Here is a 22,355-nt window from a genome sequence, read left to right on the forward strand (position 1 = left end):
TGGCCTTTCTTGCCTAGCTGTACTAAAAATGAAGCTTGTTTACTCTTAAGAATTAATAGCACATGTATACAACACAGCAGCACATCTGCATCATTCATAAATTCTCAGATGAGCTGGCATTTATAGAAGAGAAATACAGGGAAATAAAAGTCAGAAAAGACCAGTTGAACTCCTTCCCATTCCTGTTGCCACAACACTCCATGTTCTGATAACAAATACTTTCATGCATCTCTATCTTGTCTCGTTTTCTGTAAACAACTTGTGTTTTTTTAGATAATTCTATCTTTTGTAAGAGCCAGGAGAAAATTGTAGGTATGTGTTTTGAGACCTGAAGAATAATCCTTTTGTACTCCCCATGCAGTTCTATGTAGTTATGCCATTTATTACAGTCATACCTCGGGTTACAGACGCTTCAGGTTGCGCACCGTGCTGAACCCAGAAGTACCAGAACGAGTTACTTCCGGGTTTTGGCGCTTGCGCGTGCACAAGAACACTGAATAGCAACCCGAGCGTGCGCAGACACGGCGCTGCGGGTGGCGAATGTGCCTCCCACATGGATCACGTTCGCAACCCAAGCATCCACTGTACTTAGAAAACACCCAAATTCTACAAGCAGGTCCAAGAATTCATTAATATTAAAGAAAAAACACCACCTTCAGTTGACTGCTAAGAAGTGTTGGGTGAAATCTCAATCACGCATGTTTGTCCAAAATGGGGTGGTAAAGCTACACTCTTACAGAATGTGCTAAATTAATATAGAGAGCACTGCGACTCCAGGAGCAGACCAAGTATGACTTTCTCCTACTTTGGGGGGGGAAGGTGCAGTCCCCCCCCCCAAGTTACTGGTACTGAAATAAACTACTAACAGTGCAATTCAATGCAAGATGCATAATTCTATAACTAACCTTCACTTGATGAAATATAGCCATTTAAAATGTCAGTTGTGCATTTTGATTCAGCAGGTTTTAAAATTAGAATTCAAAATTTGCAGGACTTCAAGTTCACAAATGGAAAAGTTTGAATGACATGGCAGCTTCTGATCAAGTGTTTCCTGCAGTTCAGGGCATTATTTTTGTGGAAAACCAAGCATGAGGGTAGTTTGTGGCAGAGAAAAACTGCACACTCCTTAATAGGGATAGCATGAAGACAAGGACACAGCCTATAAGTACATGAGTGATAAGCATCTGCTGTCCTCAAAGTTTATCTTGTGGTTTATTGTTTAGCAAAGACCATCTTTTTGTGTGTGTGTGTTCCAAGAATACATAACTTGGTGAGGCTTTTTCTCTCGTCCTCATTTGAACCTTGGGTAGCTTAATTTAAATAACAACTGGCTTCAGACTCTTTCTTGCTTTTTTGCTGTAAACATCGCAAATCGCAAGCAGGATTTGAAATAGGAGCAGCGGTAGAAGGTTATATATGAAACAGAAGAATGCATCTTCGGAGAAATGTTTATTAGAATGCAGCATGTATATGGGATGGGATTAAGAACGTCTCAGAGGGAAAGGCAGGAAGCCAAAAGTTTAAAGAGACCCCTATACCAAATTTGGAATCTGGAATATATACCATATTTTTTGCTCTATAAGACTCACTTTTTCCCTCCTAAAAAGTAAGGGGAAATGTGTGTGCGTCTTATGGAGTGAATGCAGGCTGCACAGCTATCCCAGAAGCCAGAACAGCAAGAGGGATTGCTGCTTTCATTGCGCAGCGATCCCTCTTGCTGTTCTGGCTTCTGAGATTCAGAATATTTTTTTCTTGTTTTCCTCCTCCAAAAACTAGGTGTGTCTTGTGGTCTGGTGCGTCTTATAGAGCGAAAAATAAAGTTTAATAAAAAATTGACTACTGAGTACTAGGTCTTCAGCGCATCCCTAAGCTTGTTTATTCAGAAGGCCTGGGCTCAAAGGGGCTTACTCTCTCGTAAGTGTGTTTTGCTCTGGAGCTGTTGTGTCTCAAAGAATTTGTGCTTCTGAACTTCTAGAACATAAAGGTTTTGCTGTGGGGTGGAACCTGGGAGTTCCTGTCGCAGAAGAGTGAATTGCAGAAACTGTTGTGGGTGATACTGATAAAGATGCCAAAGATGTCGAGGTTCACCACTTAACTTGTACACAAGTAGGTAGCACAGAGGAGAGACACCATGATTTAACATCTTGCAATGAACCTGCAGGAGGGGTAGTTAACTTGGTACCCTCCAGATCAGGGCCGGATTTAGGTTTGATGAGACCCTAAGCTACTGAAGCCCTTTATATGTCCAGCTATCCTTTGTCAACAACAAATTGTCACTTTTTGTGTGTGTGTTGAATATATGCTATATGGAAATTTATGGACCTAATAGGTATCTAAAGCCATTTGCCCATGTTGCCATGCAACCAGTCCATGCAGAATGTAGGCACCCTATATATAGAAATGAGCAAACCAGTGATATTTTAGGAAGCAGGCTGGCAGACAGGGCCCATTACTTACATCAAAGGAGCCCACACAACACAAAACACTGTTGCTCTATGTAGATTTTATTTTATTTGTTTTTTATCTTAGATTTTGGAAATGTACATCCACTTGTTTTTTTCCTTTAATTTTTTGGGGGGGCCCCAAGAGAGTGGGGCCCTAAGCTATAGCTTGTTTAGCCAGCTTATATGTAAATCCGGCACTGCTCCAGATGTTACTGGACTACAACTCCCATCATGCCCCACCCCATTTGCCATGGTGATTGAGACTGATGGGAGTCGGAGTTCAGCAACATAGGGCGTGCACGATATTGGCTGCCTTTGCTCTTCAGTATGAAAGATCTGACACACACACTCAGAGTACATCGGAGAGGGTGCTGCTTGCCTTTGTGGCTATAAAATGCATTTTCGGATGTGTCCAGGGAATACTGAAGTGCTTTCTCAAAAATGCTGGCTTCAATTCAGCAAACAGAGCTTGAAAGACTTAATGCTAGGTTTGTGGAATTTAAGAATGCGCGGCAGCAAATACTACAGCAGGACTTGGTAAAGTATACTGCATTCTGAAAATCCAGATTCTTTTCCCAGCTATGGTGGAAGGCCATAAAAAAGGGGCTGCAAGAACTGAGTACCTAAAAAACCTGGAAGCGGAAAATCGCGACCCGCGGATGCGGGTTGCATTTGCTTCTGGATGCGAACGGGGCTCCGGAAAGGATTCCGTTTGCATCCAGAGGTACCACTGTATTTTTTTTTAAAATAATATTTATTAATTTTCCAACCGTTTAAACACAACAAAACAGAAAACAAACAAACATAAGACTAACAAAACAAGACACAAACCATTTAAAACAGAAAACAATTTCAATATCTTAACTTTCATTCCCTTATTTCCACGACCTCCTCACACCTCCCTTTTTGTATTCCACTTCTGTTAATTATTTCAGCAATTCCTTTCCATCTTCCTCTGTTTTCTATCCTATAATTATCTTAACATATTCTAACCTTATTTTTCCCTTTAATACTCTATTAATCTATTTATACTTAATTCCTTATAGCATTTCTACTAAAGCCATATAACTTCATTCCAACATTTTTCTAACATTCATTATTTTTACAATATTTCTATAAATAGTCTTAACCTTTTTCCAGTCTTCTTCCACCGATTCTTCTCCCTGGTCTCGGATTTCTGCCAGTCGTTTCCGCCAATTCCATATAGTCCATCAACTTCATCTGCCATTCTTCCCGAATAGATAAATCTTGTGTCTTCCAGTACTTCACAATGAGTATTCTTGCTGCTATTGTTGCATACGTGAAAAAAGTTCTATCCTTCTTTAACACCAATTGGCCGACCATGCCCAGGAGAAAGGCCTCTGGTTTCTTCAAGGGGGTATATTTAAATACCTTTTTCATTTCATTATGAATCATCTCCCAAAGTGTCTTAATCCTTGGGCATGTCCACCAAAGGTGAACTCTAATCCTCAAATTCGTCTGTTTTTCTTTAAGTTCATTCATAGCAAGCGTCAACTTATGTTCATCAGATTGCCTCTGTAGGGCTGGGGCTCTCTTTCTCTCCAGTTGTGTTACTTTACATTCAACAACAACAACAGCTTTTTCCCCGGCTTCCTCCGCAGTTTGCTGTATCAAAGTAGGTTCCTGTATCAATTTCTGGGTGGTTTCTGTATTGGTATTATTTATACTTTCTGTAATTAAATTAATTTTAGTAGTTGAAACATCCACTTTCGCATTTATCGTGTCCATTTTCCTGTTAAGCTGATCCAATGAGTCATTTATCTTATATAATGCAGCCACTAAAGCCTCTTCTGTCGACATTCCTCTTGGTTTTAAATATACTGGTACAAAGGCAGCAACAGAAGGAGCAGGGGAGCCTGATGATGGACCTCTCCTGGATTGTTGCCAAGTCCTCCCAGACCTTAATGTTTTGTCAGCAGTTGACTGGTCTGTTTTTCCTCTTCCATTTACTATAACACTTAAAAGATTCAAGGTCAGTCCCAGAGTCTCACGGTTTTTAACTTGCAGCTGGAAATTTCCCTAGCCCAGCTCTTGTAACGCAACCGGTTTCAAAGGCTTCCACTAGGGGGAAACAGTTTCTATTTGTAATAGTCAATAATATCCTCTTTTAAACAATCCAAAATTAGTTTCAAATTAGTTTCAATTTTCAGTTACTTTTACTCCTTTTTAAAGCAGCCGGAGACAGTAGAAACAATGTATTTCTCTTATTTAACTAGCTGTCAATGAACGTTCTAAACGCTGTCAATGAACATTCCAAAAGACGTCAGTCCTACTAGCAGCCCGTTTCCAGGGTCAGAGTGGCGGTGTTTTAAATCTCTTCGCTCTCTCCTGCAGGCATACTCAATCCACAACATCCCCCTTTCTTCTCCTGCCTCCAAGAGGGGGTTTAATGTTCTTTACCGATGGAAATTTAATCTTTTACGAAAGACTTTCCAGGACTTCAGCTTGCAACTTCATTGCCTCAGTCTATTTACAAAAGGGGAAGGCGGACTTCCTGTTTTGAACCTCTCCGTTACGATACCAAATTAAACATTTAGAAATCCAATTCTTCCGCTTCAGCTCTACTCATGGGTAATTACTTTAAAGTCAAATTGTGCACAGGAAAAGGTCAGCGCTCTCCGGCAACAGCTATGCGGCTTCGCTCCGTGGAAGAAGCAGACGATTCGATGCACCGCGCCGCTCACCCCACGTCGCTCCGGAGCCCCCAAAACTGGGGTTCCCCGCGAGTGGGGGAGGTGCAAAAGGTGCCCGCCGAATCCCACGCTCACAGGCTTCTCCCGCCTGTGATTTTAACGGGTCTCTGCCTTCGCCGTGGCGGCCAGACCCAGATTTCCACGGAGCAGATTCCTCTCCAGACTCTTCTCCAATATGAACTCCCTTGCCTCAGTCTGTTGTGGGGAGTCATTGTAAGGATCACAACAGAGTCGTATTTCATAGAATCATAGAATTGTGGAGTTGGAAGGGACCTTGAGGGTCATCTAGTCCAACCTCCTGCAATGCAGGAATTATTTGCCCCATGTGAGGCTAGAACCCACAACCCTGGGATTAGGAGCCTCATTCTCTACAGCGCTGAACAATGAAGCATATACATGCTAAGTATTGCTAGTCAAGCATGGGGGGTTCAGCAAAATGAATTTTTTTGAACCACTTACCCAGTCTGCCTTTGTGGGTGATGCTTTTAAAAATCAGAAATAGATTCTTTCTGCTGCTGGTTTCCATCCTCCTCCTCCTTCACACCTGCCATTTTGCTTTTTTTCCAGGACCTCAGTCTGCCCAATGGTACTCCTGTAGACACTTCAAGCCCAGCCTCTTCTTCCTCACTTCTGAACAGACTGCAGCTGGATGATGACTTGGATGGGGAGATGAGAGACCTCTTTGTCACTGTTGATGACCCCAAGAAACATGTCTGTACGATGGAGACTTATATCACGTACAGGGTCACAACCAAGGTAAAACAATGTAGCTTTCTCCCTGTGCATTGTGGCTTTCAGTTCTGTTCTCTGTTTTGTTTCAGGTCAAGACTAGTTTTCTAGACTAGTAAAGGTAAAGGGTAAAGGGACCCCTGACTGTTAGGTCCAGTCGCGGACGACTCTGGGGTTGCAGCACTCATCTCGCTTTATTGGCCAAGAGAGCTGGCGTACAGCTTCCGGGTCATGTGGCCAGCATGACTAAGCTGCTTATGGCGAACCAGAGCAGCGCACGGAAATGCTGTTTACCTTCCTGCCAGAGAGGTACCTATTTATCTACTTGCACTTTGATGTGCTTTCGAACTGCTAGGTTGACAGGAGCAGGGACCGAGCAATGGGAGCTCACCTCGTTGCGGGGATTCGAACCACTGACCTTCTGATCGGCTAGCCCTAGGCTCTGTGGTTTAACCCACAGTGCCATCCGCATCCCACTTCTTCTAGACTAGTAGCTGGAAGCTTTTGTGCATGGATGAGACCTCACTGAGTAGAGACACTCTTCTTCTATAGCAGAATGTTCAGGCACTAGTAGGGCTGGGCAATATATCAATATATTGTGCAAAACCAGTTTGGTGTCCATATTGTGGTATCAGTTTCATGATTTTTGATGTGGCAATATATTGCAAATCCTGATGCATGTGTGTGTGTGTGCTATGCAAAAATCACAATGTGGGAAAAATCAGCCAATGCCATATAGCTCAATCCTTATTTCAGACATGATATATCAGTATATCACAGTGTTTAGCTGGTGATATATCACGATGCTGAAAACCAGATATCGCTCAGCCCTAATACATATTTATATGACAAACAGATGTAAAGAGCCTTGAATGGAGGCATTTTCCTAGAGAACATTTTTTCAGTGGCCCATCTTTAATGTTTGAAGTGCCTTTAAGCATATGAGTTAAGTAGCTTTTCTGCTTGTAACCTTGCTATTGCTGAAGCAATTTCTATCTCATGGAATGCAAACTGCAAATAGGCAGCATTATACTGTTCTGTAGCATTACCAAGGATAAGTGGGTTGTCTGACATGAACTGCTAAGCAGCATGGTTGAGATGTACTGCTAAATCTAGTGCTTCCTGCAGGATATTTCTCTTTTCCCTCTGTATTGATCGCCTTATGAAACCCACCCCATTCAAGGTTATTTTGCACAACTTGCTTTACACAGTAAGCTCACACTTTTTCATATATTTTTTTTCTTTTCCTTTTCTTTTATTAAAGTTTTTCTTTTATTAAAGTTTTCTTGGTTTACAAAGGTACGTGCAATGTCTCTTTTTTCAAGTTACATTAGGGTTACATTAGGAAGAAAAAGAAGGGACGCGGGTGTTGCTGTGGGTTAAACCACAGAGTCTAGGAGCTGCCAATCAGAAGGTCGGCGGTTCGAATCTCCGCAACGGGGTGAGCTCCCGTTGCTCGGTCCCTGCTCCTGCCAACCTAGCAGTTCGAAAGCACGTCAAAGTGCAAGTAAATAAATAGGTACCGCTCCAGCGGGAAGGTAAACCGTGCACTGCTCTGGTTCGCCAGAAGTGGCTTAGTCACGCTGGCCACATGAGCTAGAAGCTGTACGCCGGCTCGCTCGGCCAATAAAGCGAGATGAGTGCTGCAACCCCAGAGTCGGTCATGACTGGACCTAATGGTCAGGGGTCCCTTTATCTTAACCTAGGAAGAAAAAAGGGGAGAAGAGGCGGAGGGGGCCATGGTGGGTGGGGGTGGGGTCGGGAGGCGATATTTCTATTTAGCTTAATGTATGTGTGGGTTTTTGTGTCAGCGTCGTTTGTGCAGGTTTTCTTTGCTATTCGCTTGTGTTCCTTTGGTGCTGAGAGAAATTGGGGTTGGCCTAGGGTGCGGTTGCTTGTTTGTGATTAGCTGTGCTGAACTTTGTTTTCGTGTGTGCGTGGGGTGGGTGGGTGTTTTTGAATCAGGTTAGCCATATTGATTCATATGCTGTTGGAGCTCACACCTTATTTGTGGTTCATAGAATCATAGAATTGTTGGAAGGGATACTGGGGGGGGGGTCATTTGGCCAACCCCCCGCAATGCAGAAATCTCAGCTAAAGCATCCGTGGCAGATGGCCACCCGACCTCTGCTTTAAAACCTCCAAGGAAGGAGAGTCCACCACCTTCTGAGGGAGACCGTTCCACTGTCAAACAGCTCTTACTGTCAGAAAGTTCTTTCTTATGTTTAATTGGAATCTCCTTTCTTGTTCATATGCCTTATTTGAGACTGGGACCGTGTGTGTGTGTGTTTGTGTGTGCACACGCGCACAGTGATGTTGTGTGTAGCCCACATCTACTTTCAAATACTTTGTGACAGGCCTCTCCTCTCACCCATTCAAGTTAGGATGGTTTAGCACATTGCATCAAAGGAAGCTGTCATGCCCACTTTATGGCTTAATATCTGTATTGTATGCCTTTAGCTGTCATGGCTTCTCTGGAAAATCCAATGTTTAAAGTGACAAGTGTTAAAAAATTCTGTTAGATCTCCAGATTTCTTCCTAGTTTCAAGGAATCCCTGGGGAGAGCTTTAGTCATCTGCTTTATTAAACCCACTTGGCTTTCTCATAGTTCTGAGAACTTGCTTTGTATTGTGCGGTTAATAACATTTGCAGAGCTGTGTTTCTTGCTGAAGATAGTTCTTTGACTTCTAAGTTCCACAGTTTTCTTGACTCACTAGCTTAGAGAGTTTTCTCTCATAGGCACTGGCTATGGGTGTCTATGGTTGAGAGCACACAACTTATTTCACTCTCCCCCCCTTCTTGCCACAAGAATGTAAGAATTTTCCAGGTCGGGCTGCCATTGCTGGTGTTCGAAGGTCTTGCATTCATTTGTAGTTTGTGGAATGCGATTCTCCCTCTTCATGAATATTTCTATTGCTTGTATACTTCTGGGTGAAATGAGTACCTGTGCCTTGTATTGGATAATGCCTCTAAACTCACAAGCAATGTATGCTTGTTTTTTGATGGTGTTGTGTGCATAATCAAGAGAGAGTAGAGAATCTTGGCATTCACCTCAGAAATATTCCCATATAAATTTTTCCATTCATTTTGAACAATTCCTCCCAGTTTGATGGTAGAACAATGGGGGAGCAGGTTTGCTGCCATCTATCCTGAAAAACTGCAATCTCCACTATGGGTGAAGTACTTTGATTTCAGTTGTATCCAACTAAGTTTTACTCAGTAGAGTCCCCCTGAAATTAAAGGACCTAAGTTAGTCATGTCTTTTAGTTTTAATGGGTTAAGTCCAAATGTGACTGATGTTGGATAGAACCATTGGTACAGAAACAAGATTTGTGATTCGAGGAACCGTCCCCCGCTTGGGTATAATAAAGACACGTGGACACAGTATATTAGGTTAATGGGCTAGAAAAGGCCACAACTTTATTGATTACAGCATGTGAGAGGTATTGGCTTAGGCATTGGATGACAGCAAATTTTGACTCCACCCACTCGGAGAGGGGTGAGTCTGACGAGGGTTAACCACCAGTAGGGGGCGCCTGTTGATGCAAATACAACTATAAGCTCACCCCTGATATCACCGGGGGTCGTGCCATGGCCCCCAGCCACGCAGGGCATCGGACAGGATCCACGATCGCCGGATTCCTTTAACGGAATACCCATAAGTGAAGGGGTAGACGATGGCCACACCCTGCCCTTCCATACACCAACAACACATCTGGCAGCACAGTGGAGGGGAGAGCTGGCGCGGCCGCATTTGAGCGGCTAGACCACGCCCCCTAGCCGACACCTGATTGGTGCCATTCCAGGGGGCGCGGCGCGCCAACGATGAATAGTGGTGCAGGTGCCGAAACGCCCCCTGCAGAACGCGGGACTCGGATCCCGATCACAACCCCTCCCCTCCGGGAGGAGGAGAGGCTTAACATGAAGAGACGGTGGTGTGGGGTTGTTGTTTTTTGTTTCGTTTTTTTCCAATGTGCTGGCTCTTGTTTTCCCCAGCAAAGCACAGATTTAGTGTCGGACATAGAGGTGCTAAGAGGGGATGCAAGGAGAGGAATTCCCATTGCGCAGGGGAAGTTCTTGTGCTAAAACGATACAGCTTCGTTGGGATACAACCTTAAGTGTTAATTTTCCAGAACAAAGAAAGGGAACGCATCCATCAAAGATACAAAAAATTCATAGGCTCAGTTACTATGTTAAGGTTATCTTTTACCTTTTCCACTCCTCAAGGAATGTTCCATTCAAATAATTAAAAGTTGACATATCCATCACACACTTGTCCAATAAGTCCTTCCCTTCCCTTCCCTTCCCTTCCCTTCCCTTCCCTCCTCTTTATTTTCTGTCCCTTAGTTTTTATGTTTTTTTAAAAAATGCTTGATATTTGATGTTAACTTTTGTATATTACTTCCCCCCAAGCTTTAATAAAAAGAGCTTTCAAAATAGGGGCACTTGTCCAAGTTCAATTTTGAGTTGATTCCCAGGTTGGGCATCTTAAGTTGCCAGAGGCATATGAAAATAAAATTTGTTTCTTTGCTAATGCTTGAATGGCTCGACTTGAGGTATGGCTGATACATTTGGCTTCAAGCCAGGAAAGAAGTCAACGTTTGGTAAAAGAAAATTAATAATAATATGGAGAATGCAAAGACTAGGGACTTAAGTATATATATTTTTTACTTGCCCTGTCTGATTTCTCTTGCTCGCTTTCCCCCTTTCGTTTCATTTTTATTCTTAGACCACACGTGCAGAGTTTGACTTGCCAGAGTATTCCATGCGCCGAAGATACCAGGATTTTGACTGGCTCAGGAATAAACTGGAGGAATCTCAACCCACTCATCTCATTCCCGTAGGTAGTAAGTCTGAGCCACTATTTGGTGGAATAAATAATGCACTTATAAGAAGTGCACATTTCTGCTTTTTCAGCAGTAATGGATTCGAGGTGTGTTTAAAATGGAATTGAGATAAAGAAAACACTTACCTCAATTATTTTGTGGGGGAAATGCAAAATAGAACTCCAAAACATTCCTGTCTGAACTAATTTATACTTCGTATATTCTGACATTATAGGTCTGCATTACAGCTGCTTACTTGCACTGTTTTCTGATATTTGAAACTGTATTCTGTGGCTAAACTTGACTTCTTCAATGAGAACAAAAACAGGATTATTTTTAAAAAAATCACTAATAGCTAATTTTTACACTAATATCATAATGTGTGTAGGTTATACATCCATTATGACATTTATGTGGTGGTATCTTTAAATTTTTAAAAACCTCTTTATTTTTCAGAAGTATTGTGTGTAGCATTTAATAAAAACAGAAAGCAGTGCACAATAACAGATAAAAAATTACTGTAGCAGCATGTTAGATCAACAGTACCTTTTCTGATGTAGAACCCTCACTCACTTCCTGTGGGCTAAGATTCAAAGACCTGCCCCACCACAAAAAATGTTTCTCAGTTCTTCCCGAATTGTCTGCTGGTGTGATGCTCCCAAAAATATGTTTGGGAGGGACTTGCACAGGTAACAAGCCACTAGAAGCTACTTGGCCCAACACTTTTGGGTTGTGTGTGTTTGTGCTCCATGTTTGCCTAATTTGGGTTCAGTGGTTGATATCAAACATTCATTGTACCCACAGGAAACCCATTGAATTCAGTGGACCTAAAATACTTAAGCCCATTGACTTAAGTGGGTTTATTCTGCATATTATTTCATTAGATCTCTCTAACGTTACTCAGAATGCATTTGGAGTCAGCAAAGCTTCAAAAATCCGTCTTTCAAAAAAGCTTCCTCTGAATGGGTGAACACTACTTTGACTTCCCTTCAGAAACAATTACTGCTTAAAATTATTTTTAGGTGAAAAGGTGCAAGTCAGCAGTTTCTTCTGGCCCAGTGATGTCTCGTAGCATCTGTGCTGTGCTCTCCAACTCTCTCGGTACACTGATGAACTATGAAAATACTGTTACAAAATATTTGCTTCGGTTTTTAAAAAACTTCTGTTTACTATTATAGTGGAAGAAAAACTTGAATGTGCACGTTATCTGAAACATCAAAGCTTGGTGATAGAGATTTTCTTGTCCCCCTAAGCTCCTAAGATTTTTTCCTGTTCCCTTCCAGCCTCTCCCAGAGAAATTTGTGGTCAAAGGAGTTGTTGATCGCTTTTCAGAAGAATTTGTTGAGACTAGGAGGAAGGCCTTGGATAAATTTTTGAAAAGGATTGCTGATCATCCTGTGCTTTCTTTTAACGAACACTTTCATGTGTTTCTTACTGCCAAAGTAAGTAAAGCGAACCCATGCAGAACTGTGTTTCAATGGATGTGTTTAGAGGAGGAAGCCTTTGTTTAGAATCTGATGAAAGATTGCTTATCAATGTTAAACATGCTTTTAAATAGCACCATCAAATTCATCTGATAACCACTCATGTTATACAGCTGCTTTGGGTGCCAGTATTTGACAGTTACCGTATTTTTCTGTGTATAAGACTAGGTTTTCCCCCTAAAAAATAATGTCAAAAATTAGGGAGCATCTTATACACGGATACATCCCCCATTCTTATACATGGGGCATCTTATAGATGGAAAAATACGGTATATCTTTTTCAGTATGCCTTAAGCTTAGCATTTGAAAGAGCACAATAGAATCTAGCACCTTCACTATATAGCTTTAAAGGTAAAGGACCCCTGACAGTTAAGTCCAGTTGTGAATGACTCTGGGGTTGCGGCGCTTATCTCGCTTTACTGGTCGAGGGAGCCGACGTTTGTCCGCAGTTTTTCCGGGTCATGTGGCCAGCATGACTAAGCCGCTTCTGGCGAACCAGAGCAGTGCACGGAAACACTGTTTACCTTCCGACCAGAGCGGTACCTATTTATCTACTTGCACTTTGATGTGCTTTCGAACTGCTAGGTTGGCAGGAGCAGGGACCGAGCAATGGGAGCTCACCCCGTCGTGGGGATTCAAACCGCCAACCTTCCAACCAGCAAGCCCAAGGCTCTGTGGTTTACACCACAGCGCCACCCGTGTCCCTATTTTACACCTTTTACGTCCCTATTATACACCTTTAGGCACAAGGCAAAACGTTCCTTTTCAACCAGGCCTTTGGTTGATTTGATTGAAATCCTATGCCCTTTTAAAATGTGGGGTTTATTTTTTTTGGGGGGGGGGAGGTTTATTCAGTTGTTGCTTTTATTTTGATTATGGATTTTGTGGTTTTATATTTTGTTTTTATTCTGTGAACCGCCCTGAGACCTCCGGGTATAGGGCAGTATATAAATGCAAACAAACAAACAGCTGGGACAGAGATTGGATACAAGGGAAACTGAGAGGTTTGCTTTCAAGAAAGAGAGAAGAGTGAGCTGTAGGTGGGTGGGAGAAGCAAACAGAAATAAGATATCCTACTGTGAGCAGACCAAAGGCTTGTCTACTCTAGAATTCGGTTTCCCTCAATGATTAAACAGATTTATTTGAGAAGCCCACAAGAAAGTCATCTAACGTGGCAGCCGCCCCCACATGTTGTGGTAGGGAGTCACAAAGTTTCTCTTCTTCCTTCCCTCACCTGTTATAAATATCTACTTTGCGTAATGTTACTGCAGTGGTGTGACGTCTGCTGCTTGCATTCTGGTTGTTGTTATACAAGGGACACGGGTGGCGCTGTGGGTTAAACCACAGAGCCTAGGACTTGCCGATCAGAAGGTCGGCGGTTCGAATCCCCGTGATGGGGTGAGCTCCCGTTGCTCGGTCCCTGCTCCTGCCAACCTAGCAGTTCGAAAGCACGTCAAAGTGCAAGTAGATAAATAGGTACCGCTCTGGCGGGAAGGTAAACGGTGTTTCCGTGCACTGCTCTGGTTCGCCAGAAGCGGCTTAGTCATGCTAGCCACATGACCCGGAAGCTGTACGCCGGCTCCCTTGGCCAATAAAGCAAGATGAGCGCCGCAACCCCAGAGTCAGCCACGACTGGACCTAATGGTCAGGGGTCCATTTACCTTTACTAATGCAGATGAGGCCTAAGTTCGGCACAGCCCTAAGAGTGTAACTTCTGCAGTTGTTTTTATTTCGGAATAAACAAGAAACAACTCTTAATGGGAGTTTTGGAGCATTAACACAGGTTGTAAGGGCCTGTAACTCTGTGCGGTCCTCAGAATAGAATAAACGGAAACTCTACTTTCCCCAAGTTCGTTGTTGAACAGATATACAGTGGTACCTCAGAAGTCGAACGGAATCAGTTCCGGAAGTCTGTTCGACTTCCAGAACGTCCAGAAACCGAGGCACAGCTTCCGATTGGCTGCAGGAAGCCACATTGGATGTTCGCGTTACAAAGAACGTTCGCAAACTGGAACACTCAATTCCAGGTTTGCTGCGGTGTTCGGGAGCCAAAATGTTTGATTCCCAAGGCATTGGGCTTCCAAGGTACGACTGTATTTGGAAGACATAAACATGATCTAAAAGCTAATTGGCTGCTCTTGTCGCCCATAGGATCTTCATGCTTATAAGAAGCAGGGAATGGCCTTGCTTTCTAAGATGGGAGAATCGGTAAAATATGTCACGGGAAGCTATAAACTCAGAAGTCGACCGGTGGAGTTTGCTGCCATTGGTGACTACCTAGATACTTTTTCTCTGAAGCTTGGAACCATTGACAGAATAGCACAGCGAATTATCAAGGAGGAAGTAGGTGAGTAGTATGTGCAGCTTTTCTTTATAACTCTAATTCTTGCTCCACTAGCAAAGTCTGGATGCCAGCGGTGGGGGAACATGCGGCCCCCTAGAAAATGCTTGGACTCCCAGTTCCCATCAGCTGAGCCAAAGTGGCTGGTGGTCAAGCATAATGGGGATTATAGCCTGGCTATGTCTGGGAAGCCATAGGTTCCCATCCCCAGTATACACATTTTCAGAATATGTGTTGCATATGGAATAAAAAATATAATTACTTCTGTTGCTCATAGCTCAAATCCTGTCGCGAGTTCATCGTACTATAATATTTCATTTAGTAGTCCGAAAAAGATGTCCATCATAACCACACTATCTATTAAATCATAACCACACTATTGTGTTTATGATTTAATAGATAGTGCAGCAGAAGGTAAGAAACAACAACTTCATGGAAAACGGGGAAGTTGATAAATCTGAGAAGAGATGAAATTGTTTTTAGATTGTATATGTTTAAAATGTTGGAACTTAATAAAATATAATTGAAAAAGGGGAATTAATGTATTGAGTGTGTGTTCAGAATGGCTAAATTCCTTTGTCGTTCTTTGTCTTCCTGCATCTTAAGTTGTAACAAGATGCTTACAGCAATTACCCAAAGGTCCTAGACCTTCCTTTGTAGGTTCTGACACTTTTATTATTGGTATTTTCCTTATCACGAGAAGTTTCTGATCTGAAAGTTAGGCTTGGTGACTTTAAAAACAAACACACAAAGCCTCTGGCGCTTTCTCGAAACCCAGAAACCAGAACTTTCCTGCCTTTTATTTTCATAGCATCGTTCTCTTGCAGAATACCTTGTGGAGCTCCGAGAGTATGGTCCTGTTTACTCAACCTGGAGTGGGTTAGAGAAAGAGCTGTCGGAGCCTCTTGAAGGAGTATCTGCCTGCATTGGGAATTGCTGTACGGCACTCGAGGAACTGAGCGAAGACATGACTGAAGACTTTCTTCCTGTCCTAAGAGAGTATATGCTGTACTCGGAGTCCATGAAGGTAACATGGGATTTGTGGCAGGCAGATGTTTGCATCTAGGAAAACACCTTTCCCAGAAATGCCAGCATGTGGACATTTTGTGGGCATAAAACTACTGCATCCCCTTCGGGAGATCTCTGTGTGGCCTCTTCTACCTGCTGCTGTCATTTTGACACAAAATGGTTCCAGAAATTATATACCGTATTTTCCGGCGTATAAGACGACTCGGCGTATAAGACGACCCCCCCAACTTTTCCAGTTAAAATATAGAGTTTGGGATATACTCACCGTATAAGACTGCCCCTCTTCCAACGCACACCAAATAAAAAATTAAAAAGCTAATCTCCAGTCCGGCTTGGAAATCTGCTCCATTTCCTAGTGGCTGGGGGCTTCTGGGGCCAATTTTCAAGCGTATTTCTGCTTCATCTAGAGAGCTTGGTGTCCTGTGATTTAATTTGCTGTCTTTTTATCCTTTGGTGGGGAGTTGCTGCAGGAGCTGCTGCTGTAGCCGGCATATAAGACGACCCCCAACTTTTGAGAAGATTTTCCTGGGTTAAAAAGTAGTCTTATACGCCAGAAAATATAGATAAAGTACCCCAAGCTTTTAAAATCATGGAGCTCACGCAGATGTAACGCTAGCTTCCTGCTAATCTTGGTTAGCAAAGTCAGAACTATTCCCAGAAACAATGTGCTTCCTTCCCTGGAACAAATGTCACCGTCTCTATTTTAATATGGCAGACATTTGACTTCATCTTTCTGGCTATTGAATGGTTCAGCCAGTTAGGACCATGTAACACGGATACTGAAAGAACTCCTCTGGTTGCCGCTTTACTACTGGGTTAAATTGAAGGTATAACTGACAACTTTTAGAAACTCCATCCAGAACAGCGTGTTGGGGAAGGGGAGGCAGGAATGTCCTGTCTGGCAAGCTGATTGCCGTTGTGTGATGTTGGATTCCACCAGTGTTCTTAACTTAGGGTTCCTTGCAACATAGCCTCTGAAATTGATTTCATCCTGCAGTTCTCCAGATCCTGACTTACTGCCACGCTTTGCTAGCCCTAACCATGATGAATCTGGGTGCAACCACATTATGTAGTAGTAATGTTAGTGCCAGTGAACCCTTAGCTGTGATTGAGGGTAGAAGATGTAATAATCTTTTTTCCAGGTGTGGGATGGAATGCAGGTTGCAGGTACTGCCTGTCAATTCTGGCTAAGCATGGTTAGCAGGGGGGCAGTGTGTAGTCCCCATAGATGACAGGTGAGTTCGCTAGCATACCACATACTTGAAAATCCTTACTTCCAGGGTATACCTGTGTGTGTGTGTGTGTGTGTGTGTGTGCGTGTGCGCGTGCGCGTGTGTGTATCCATGGTGGTGCTAGCTGTCTGCAGGATTTTAAATAGGTGTAACCAGTGTTAGAAGCTGAGATAGGAAATCTAGAAGCTAAATGGCACCTTAAACCTAGGTTATGGGTGCAACAACGGAATGTCTGGGTGTGCTTTTTTTAATAACAAGAATACAAAGCTGAAAACAAATGAACTGCAGCTAAAAGATGATGTTCATTTTTCACATGGTCTAGTCCTTCCCCTGCCTAGGTAAAGGGAAAGGGACCCCTGACCATTAGGTCCAGTCGTGACCAACTCTGGGGTTGCGGCGCTCATCTCGCTTTACTGGCCGAGGGAGCCGGCGTACAGCTTCCGGGTCATGTGGCCAGCATGACTCAGCCACTTCTGGCAAAGCAGAGCAGTGCACAGAAACGCCGTTTACCTTCCGCCGGAGCGGTCCCTATTTATCTACTTGCACTTTGACATGCTTTCGAACTGCTAGGTGGGCAGGATCTGGGACTGAACAACGGGAGCTCACCCCGTTGCAGGGATTCAAACTGCCGACCTTCTGATCGGCAAGTCCTAGGCTCTGTGGTTTAACCCACAGCGCCACCTGCGCACCCATATGTTATTAAGAGGGTCTCTTCTCCAGTCTTCAGAGAGTAGCTGGAAGTAGGAAGGCACAAAAAGGTCCTCCTTTCCTTCCACTCTGCAGCTTTAATCTGAAATCTTAGGCGCATTACTGTGCCCAGAGCTCGAAAACTGCTTGCACTAATGAAATTCCCTGTCGCAAAACACGCCTAGAACAATGGGAGTTTCAAACACTGGGTGTAACAGGCCGCTTCCAGGTGTTATGGGGACGGATTAGCCATGAAGATGGGACATTACCTTCTTCTGCAAGCCTGCATATCCCCTTGCCTTGTAATTGATAAATAATTCTTCTCTTCTTACCATCATGATGAAGGCTTCACTTCTTTGAGAAGTTGCATGTGGCCCCTGTATGAAAGGGGTTGCCCAAATGTGTCTCTCTGATGCACCGATTATGATGTATAAGCTGTGGGAAGGGCCTCGGGGCCTGCTATGTATCATTTTCATACTGACTTGCTATTACAAGAAAAGAAAAGCAGGAGTAGGAACTGTTGAGATGATATAAAGCATTCTGGACACAGTTAGTACAAACAGTTCCCCGTGGAATGTTTTGATATTAGGTAAATGGAGTTAACGGTTGGTTGGGCTTTGTGTGTGTGTGTGTGTGTGTGTGTGTGTGTGTGTGTATATATATATTATATTATATATTATATTATATATATATATATATATATGCCTGAGGAGCTGAAAGTATGCAGATGAATTCTCATGTGGGTGCAGAGCAGTCAGCTACCGCCTCCTGTCCCTTGAGAAATTACAACTTTGTGCAGCTTTAAGAAATCCCCTACCACTGTATTAATGCATCGGCTTCAATGCTCTGCTTGTAGAACAACATATAATGAATAATATGTAACCATGCTTTTTTCTTTTTCTTTTTTGCAGAGCTTTTTAATTTTCTGTATTCTTTACTGTAAGAAATGGCTAAAGTCCTTGGCCCAGGTCAAAACACAAACTCCGTTTTTAAACGGAGAACTTTTTGCCTCCCTGATATTTTATGCAACTTAAAAAGAGAGAGAAGAAACTAGGAAGTACTGTGAATGTGTTTTAAAAATATAAAAAGAAAGGAAGGTTTGCTTAAGCGCAGGTTGCATCCGGGGGAAGGCCTCATCTGCACTATGCATTTAAAGCAGTATCAAAGCACTTTTAAACAGTCATGGCTTCCCCCAAAGAACTCTGGGAAATGCAGCATATTAATCACCAGTAACTTTGAGCATATATCAGCCAGTCCCCTTTAATCTTATCTTGGAGGATAACTTTTGAAGAGAACCTGTGAATTTTTTTGCATATGACTTGAGATGGACTTGAGCATGTTCCTTTTCCGTTAATGGGGTGGAATATTGAGCTAGCATTCAGTGGTACAGGATGGGGTGGGAGACAATAAATTAAGCCATATACAGGCGTTCTGCCCTCATGCCGTTACCATAGTCTGAGGGAAAGTGCAGGGATGTGTTTGCTTGCTCCTGCCCTCGCCAGCCTTCCCGCCTTGGAGGAGGATTCTGAAGTGTAGACTTCCTGTGTGGTCAAAGTTCTAAACTGAGGAACATACATTCATAGAACAGCATCCCTGCTCCAGACCTTTCCACATCCAAGTGTGGATGGCAGTGGGACTGACTGGGTGATGAGGACATAAAATATGGGGGGCAGAGCCAGTGAGACCCATCTCCCCTATATGCGTAATCACACGAGGGCAGCCCTGTGTAGGACTCTAGAGAAGGCAACATCAATCCTCTTTCTCCAGAAACTGACATAATCATTCTTCACCTTTTCTTTCTGTCGGCAAACAAATATGTATTGTCCCAGACCTGTCTGTTTGCTAGCCATGTGCCTTTCGAATGCAATATATTAATGATTAAACCGTAAGTTTGAATCTCCACATATTCTGCAGGCAGATTTCTTTTAGCCGAAGGCAGCTGGTTTATTAGCATTTTTACATACCTGCACCAAAGCAGAAATACCTGTTCCATTGGAAGGGCTTATCTACCTCTCTAATAACTATAGGGAAAAGTTGCACATCACTGTGATTCTCCCAGAGCAAATAAAGCTGTGCCTTTTAAACTGCAGAAAGCATGCATGATGCAGGTGTCACACATCATAAGTTATTGGATCACATCAGCAGATAAGTGCGTATCTTTTAGCTGTTGAATGGATCACAAAATTGGTAGGTGCTATTATGGCCAGGTTTAAAGAAACTTCAGCACTAGATTTACCTACCTGCCTTCCTTTTCAGTGTCAGATTTGCACACAGAACAGCTAAAAACATCCCCTGTAGTTAATGTATCTGATCAGAATGGTCCCATCATTTGAACAAAGACTTTGGCATCACTGGAGTACTGAAAAGTTGTGTTTGGGTTAGGGATGTCATTGTCAGATGGGATGTCAAAAAAGGGCTGTGAAATAGCTGCCCTTTATTTGTTGCGCTGCAATTTGCTGGCTTGCATGAATGAAAAGGTGCTTCTTTAAAACGGTTTCCTTCTGCTGCCATTATATAAATGGTTTCCAATGAAATTTATTGCTGAAAAGCATAACTGGGTGAAATGGGTTTTGATGGGCAAATAACAAGTTGTTCCGCACATTTGCTGAAGCCTCTCCTGCCCACAAGCCAATAAAACCAAACATTGTAACCGCAAAGTCTCTTGGAACCATTTCAGTGATAGCTGCTAGACAGGGCTGCCTGTATATGCGATCTGATTCATATATTGTTTGCTAGATCTTACCCTTACCAGATCTTTAGAGTTTTGAGGTAGGTAGCAAACCTGAGAGCACCAGCCATTCAGAATTGCTTTCAGGAGATGTGCTTGATATCTGAAAGCTAAGTATTTAGTTTGGGGGATAGGTAGCTTTAAATAGAGTGCCTTGCTGTAATCAAATGTTTTGCAGGTACTAATACAGTTTGTAGTGGGTGGGTGGGGGACCAGTAGTTAATTTTTACAACAGATTTACACTGCTACGAGAGCAAGGATTTGCTCGAGGCTGAAAATGATTGTAGCTTGTAAATTTCTGAGCTGCATTCTGTAGTCCTGCCAAATTTGTTTTGCCGGGATGAAATGATTTCTGATCTCTGTCCTGCTGTTCTTGAAAGGAGCTTAAAATGCGTGAGCTTCATAGCTGAGCGATGACTTTGAACTTTTTCACAACCAAGCCACTGTGATGAAAACACTATCCAAGATTCCTTATCCCTTCTGAAGGGTGATGATGATGATGATCATGCACTAAAATAAGGATTGTTTCACTAACTCAAATAGTCGTGATCCTTCCAGTCTACCTCTGCAATCTGGAAGACCCCTAATAATAATAATAATAATAATAATAATAATAATAATAATTTTTATTTATACCCTGCCCATCTGGCTGGGTTTCTCCAGCCGCTCTGGGCAGCTTCCAACAAAATATTAAAAATACAATAAAACATCAAACATTAAAAACTTCCGTAAACGGGGCTGCCTTCAGATGTCTTCTAAAAGTCAGATACAGTGGACCCTCTGGATACAGACTTAATTTGTTCTGGGGGTCCTTACATACCCTGAAAAGTCCACAACATGAGGCGCCGCTTCTGCGCATGCATGCACGGCGAAACCCGGAAGTATACACTTCCAGGGTTGCTGCATTTGCCACCCGAAAGTTATGTTACCCGAAGGTAACGTAACCCAAGGGTCCACTGTGGTTGTTTATTTCCTTGACATCTGATGGGAGGGCATTCCCTAGGGCGGTCGCCACTACTGAGAGGGTCCTCTGCCTGTTTCCCTTTAACTTCTCTTCTCTCAGTGAAGGAACTGCCAGAAGGCCCTCGGAGTTGGACCTCAGTGTCCGGGCTGAATGATGGGGGTGGAGACGTTCCTCCAGGTATACTGGGCTGCGGCTGTTTAGGGCTTTAAAGGTCAGCACCCACACTTTGAATTGTGCTCAGAAATGTGCTGGGAGCCAATGTAGGTCTTTCAGGACTGGTGTCATATGGTCTTGGTGGCCACTCCCAGTCACCAGTCTAGCTGCCGCATTCTGGATTAGTTGTAGTTTCCAGGTCACCTTCAAAGGTAGCCCCATGTAGAGCACATTGCAATAGTCCAAGCAGGAGATAACCAGGGCATGTACCACTCTGGGAAGACACTGCGCAAGCAGGTAGGGTCGAAACACTAGGAGAATGCTCTCCTCATTGCTGGCTACTGAACTTGCCCCCCAGCAGCCAGGAAATGAACCTGGACCTTCATTTCTGACCTTCTAGAACAGTGGTTCTCAATGGGTGATCTGCGGACCCCAGATCTTGCTGAACTATAACCCCCAACCAGCTTGGCCAATGGGAGTTGTGATTCAGCAACAGCTGGAGGGCCATAGGTTTCCCATAGCTGGTCTAATGCAAGAAGACCATCCAACTGCCATCACCCTTCCTAGCTAATAGACTTCCACTGCTGACACCTAAGTAGTACTGGTTTCAAGTGGATTACAGCTGGCTTGGGGTAACAAGCTCAAGTTCATATGAAGTGTGTAACCCTTGCATCTCCTCTGATTGCATCCTGTCTCTTTCCTCCTCCCCTTAAGAATGTGTTGAAGAAAAGAGATCAAGTTCAAGCAGAATATGAAGCCAAACTGGAAGCTGTGGTCTTAAAAAGAGAAGACCGCCCCAAGGTTAGTCCTCTTTGGAACTGTTCTTGGACAGCTAAGTTTCCCACTCCATTGTCTTCAGCAAGATTAAAAAGCTTTTGTGGAATGTTGAAAAGTGCAGTAAATACTGGATTCTTGGACTTGATCTTTGGTGAGGAAAAGATCATTTGTTTGGGTAGGAGAGGTCCTCGGGACACAAGGAAACAAAACAGCTCAGTACCACAAAAAATTGAATATCCCAGGTTGG

At 43.2% G+C, this 22,355-nt stretch overlaps 1 protein-coding gene across 1 annotated transcript in view; it reads left to right on the top strand.

Moving 5' to 3' along the window:
* SNX30 (sorting nexin family member 30) overlaps nucleotides 1-22,355 on the top strand; it is a 42,944-nt gene that overhangs the window by 16,395 nt on the left and 4,194 nt on the right. The window contains exons 2-7 of the mRNA XM_080986912.1: nucleotides 5,726-5,914; nucleotides 10,617-10,727; nucleotides 11,997-12,155; nucleotides 14,349-14,544; nucleotides 15,366-15,565; nucleotides 22,046-22,132. Coding sequence (XP_080843038.1) covers nucleotides 5,726-5,914; nucleotides 10,617-10,727; nucleotides 11,997-12,155; nucleotides 14,349-14,544; nucleotides 15,366-15,565; nucleotides 22,046-22,132 — 942 coding nt within the window. The remainder of the gene's footprint in view (nucleotides 1-5,725; nucleotides 5,915-10,616; nucleotides 10,728-11,996; nucleotides 12,156-14,348; nucleotides 14,545-15,365; nucleotides 15,566-22,045; nucleotides 22,133-22,355) is intronic.

This window comes from Podarcis pityusensis, assembly GCF_964106645.2.
Source record: "Podarcis pityusensis genome assembly, chromosome: 17".
Classification (NCBI taxonomy): domain Eukaryota; kingdom Metazoa; phylum Chordata; class Lepidosauria; order Squamata; family Lacertidae; genus Podarcis; species Podarcis pityusensis.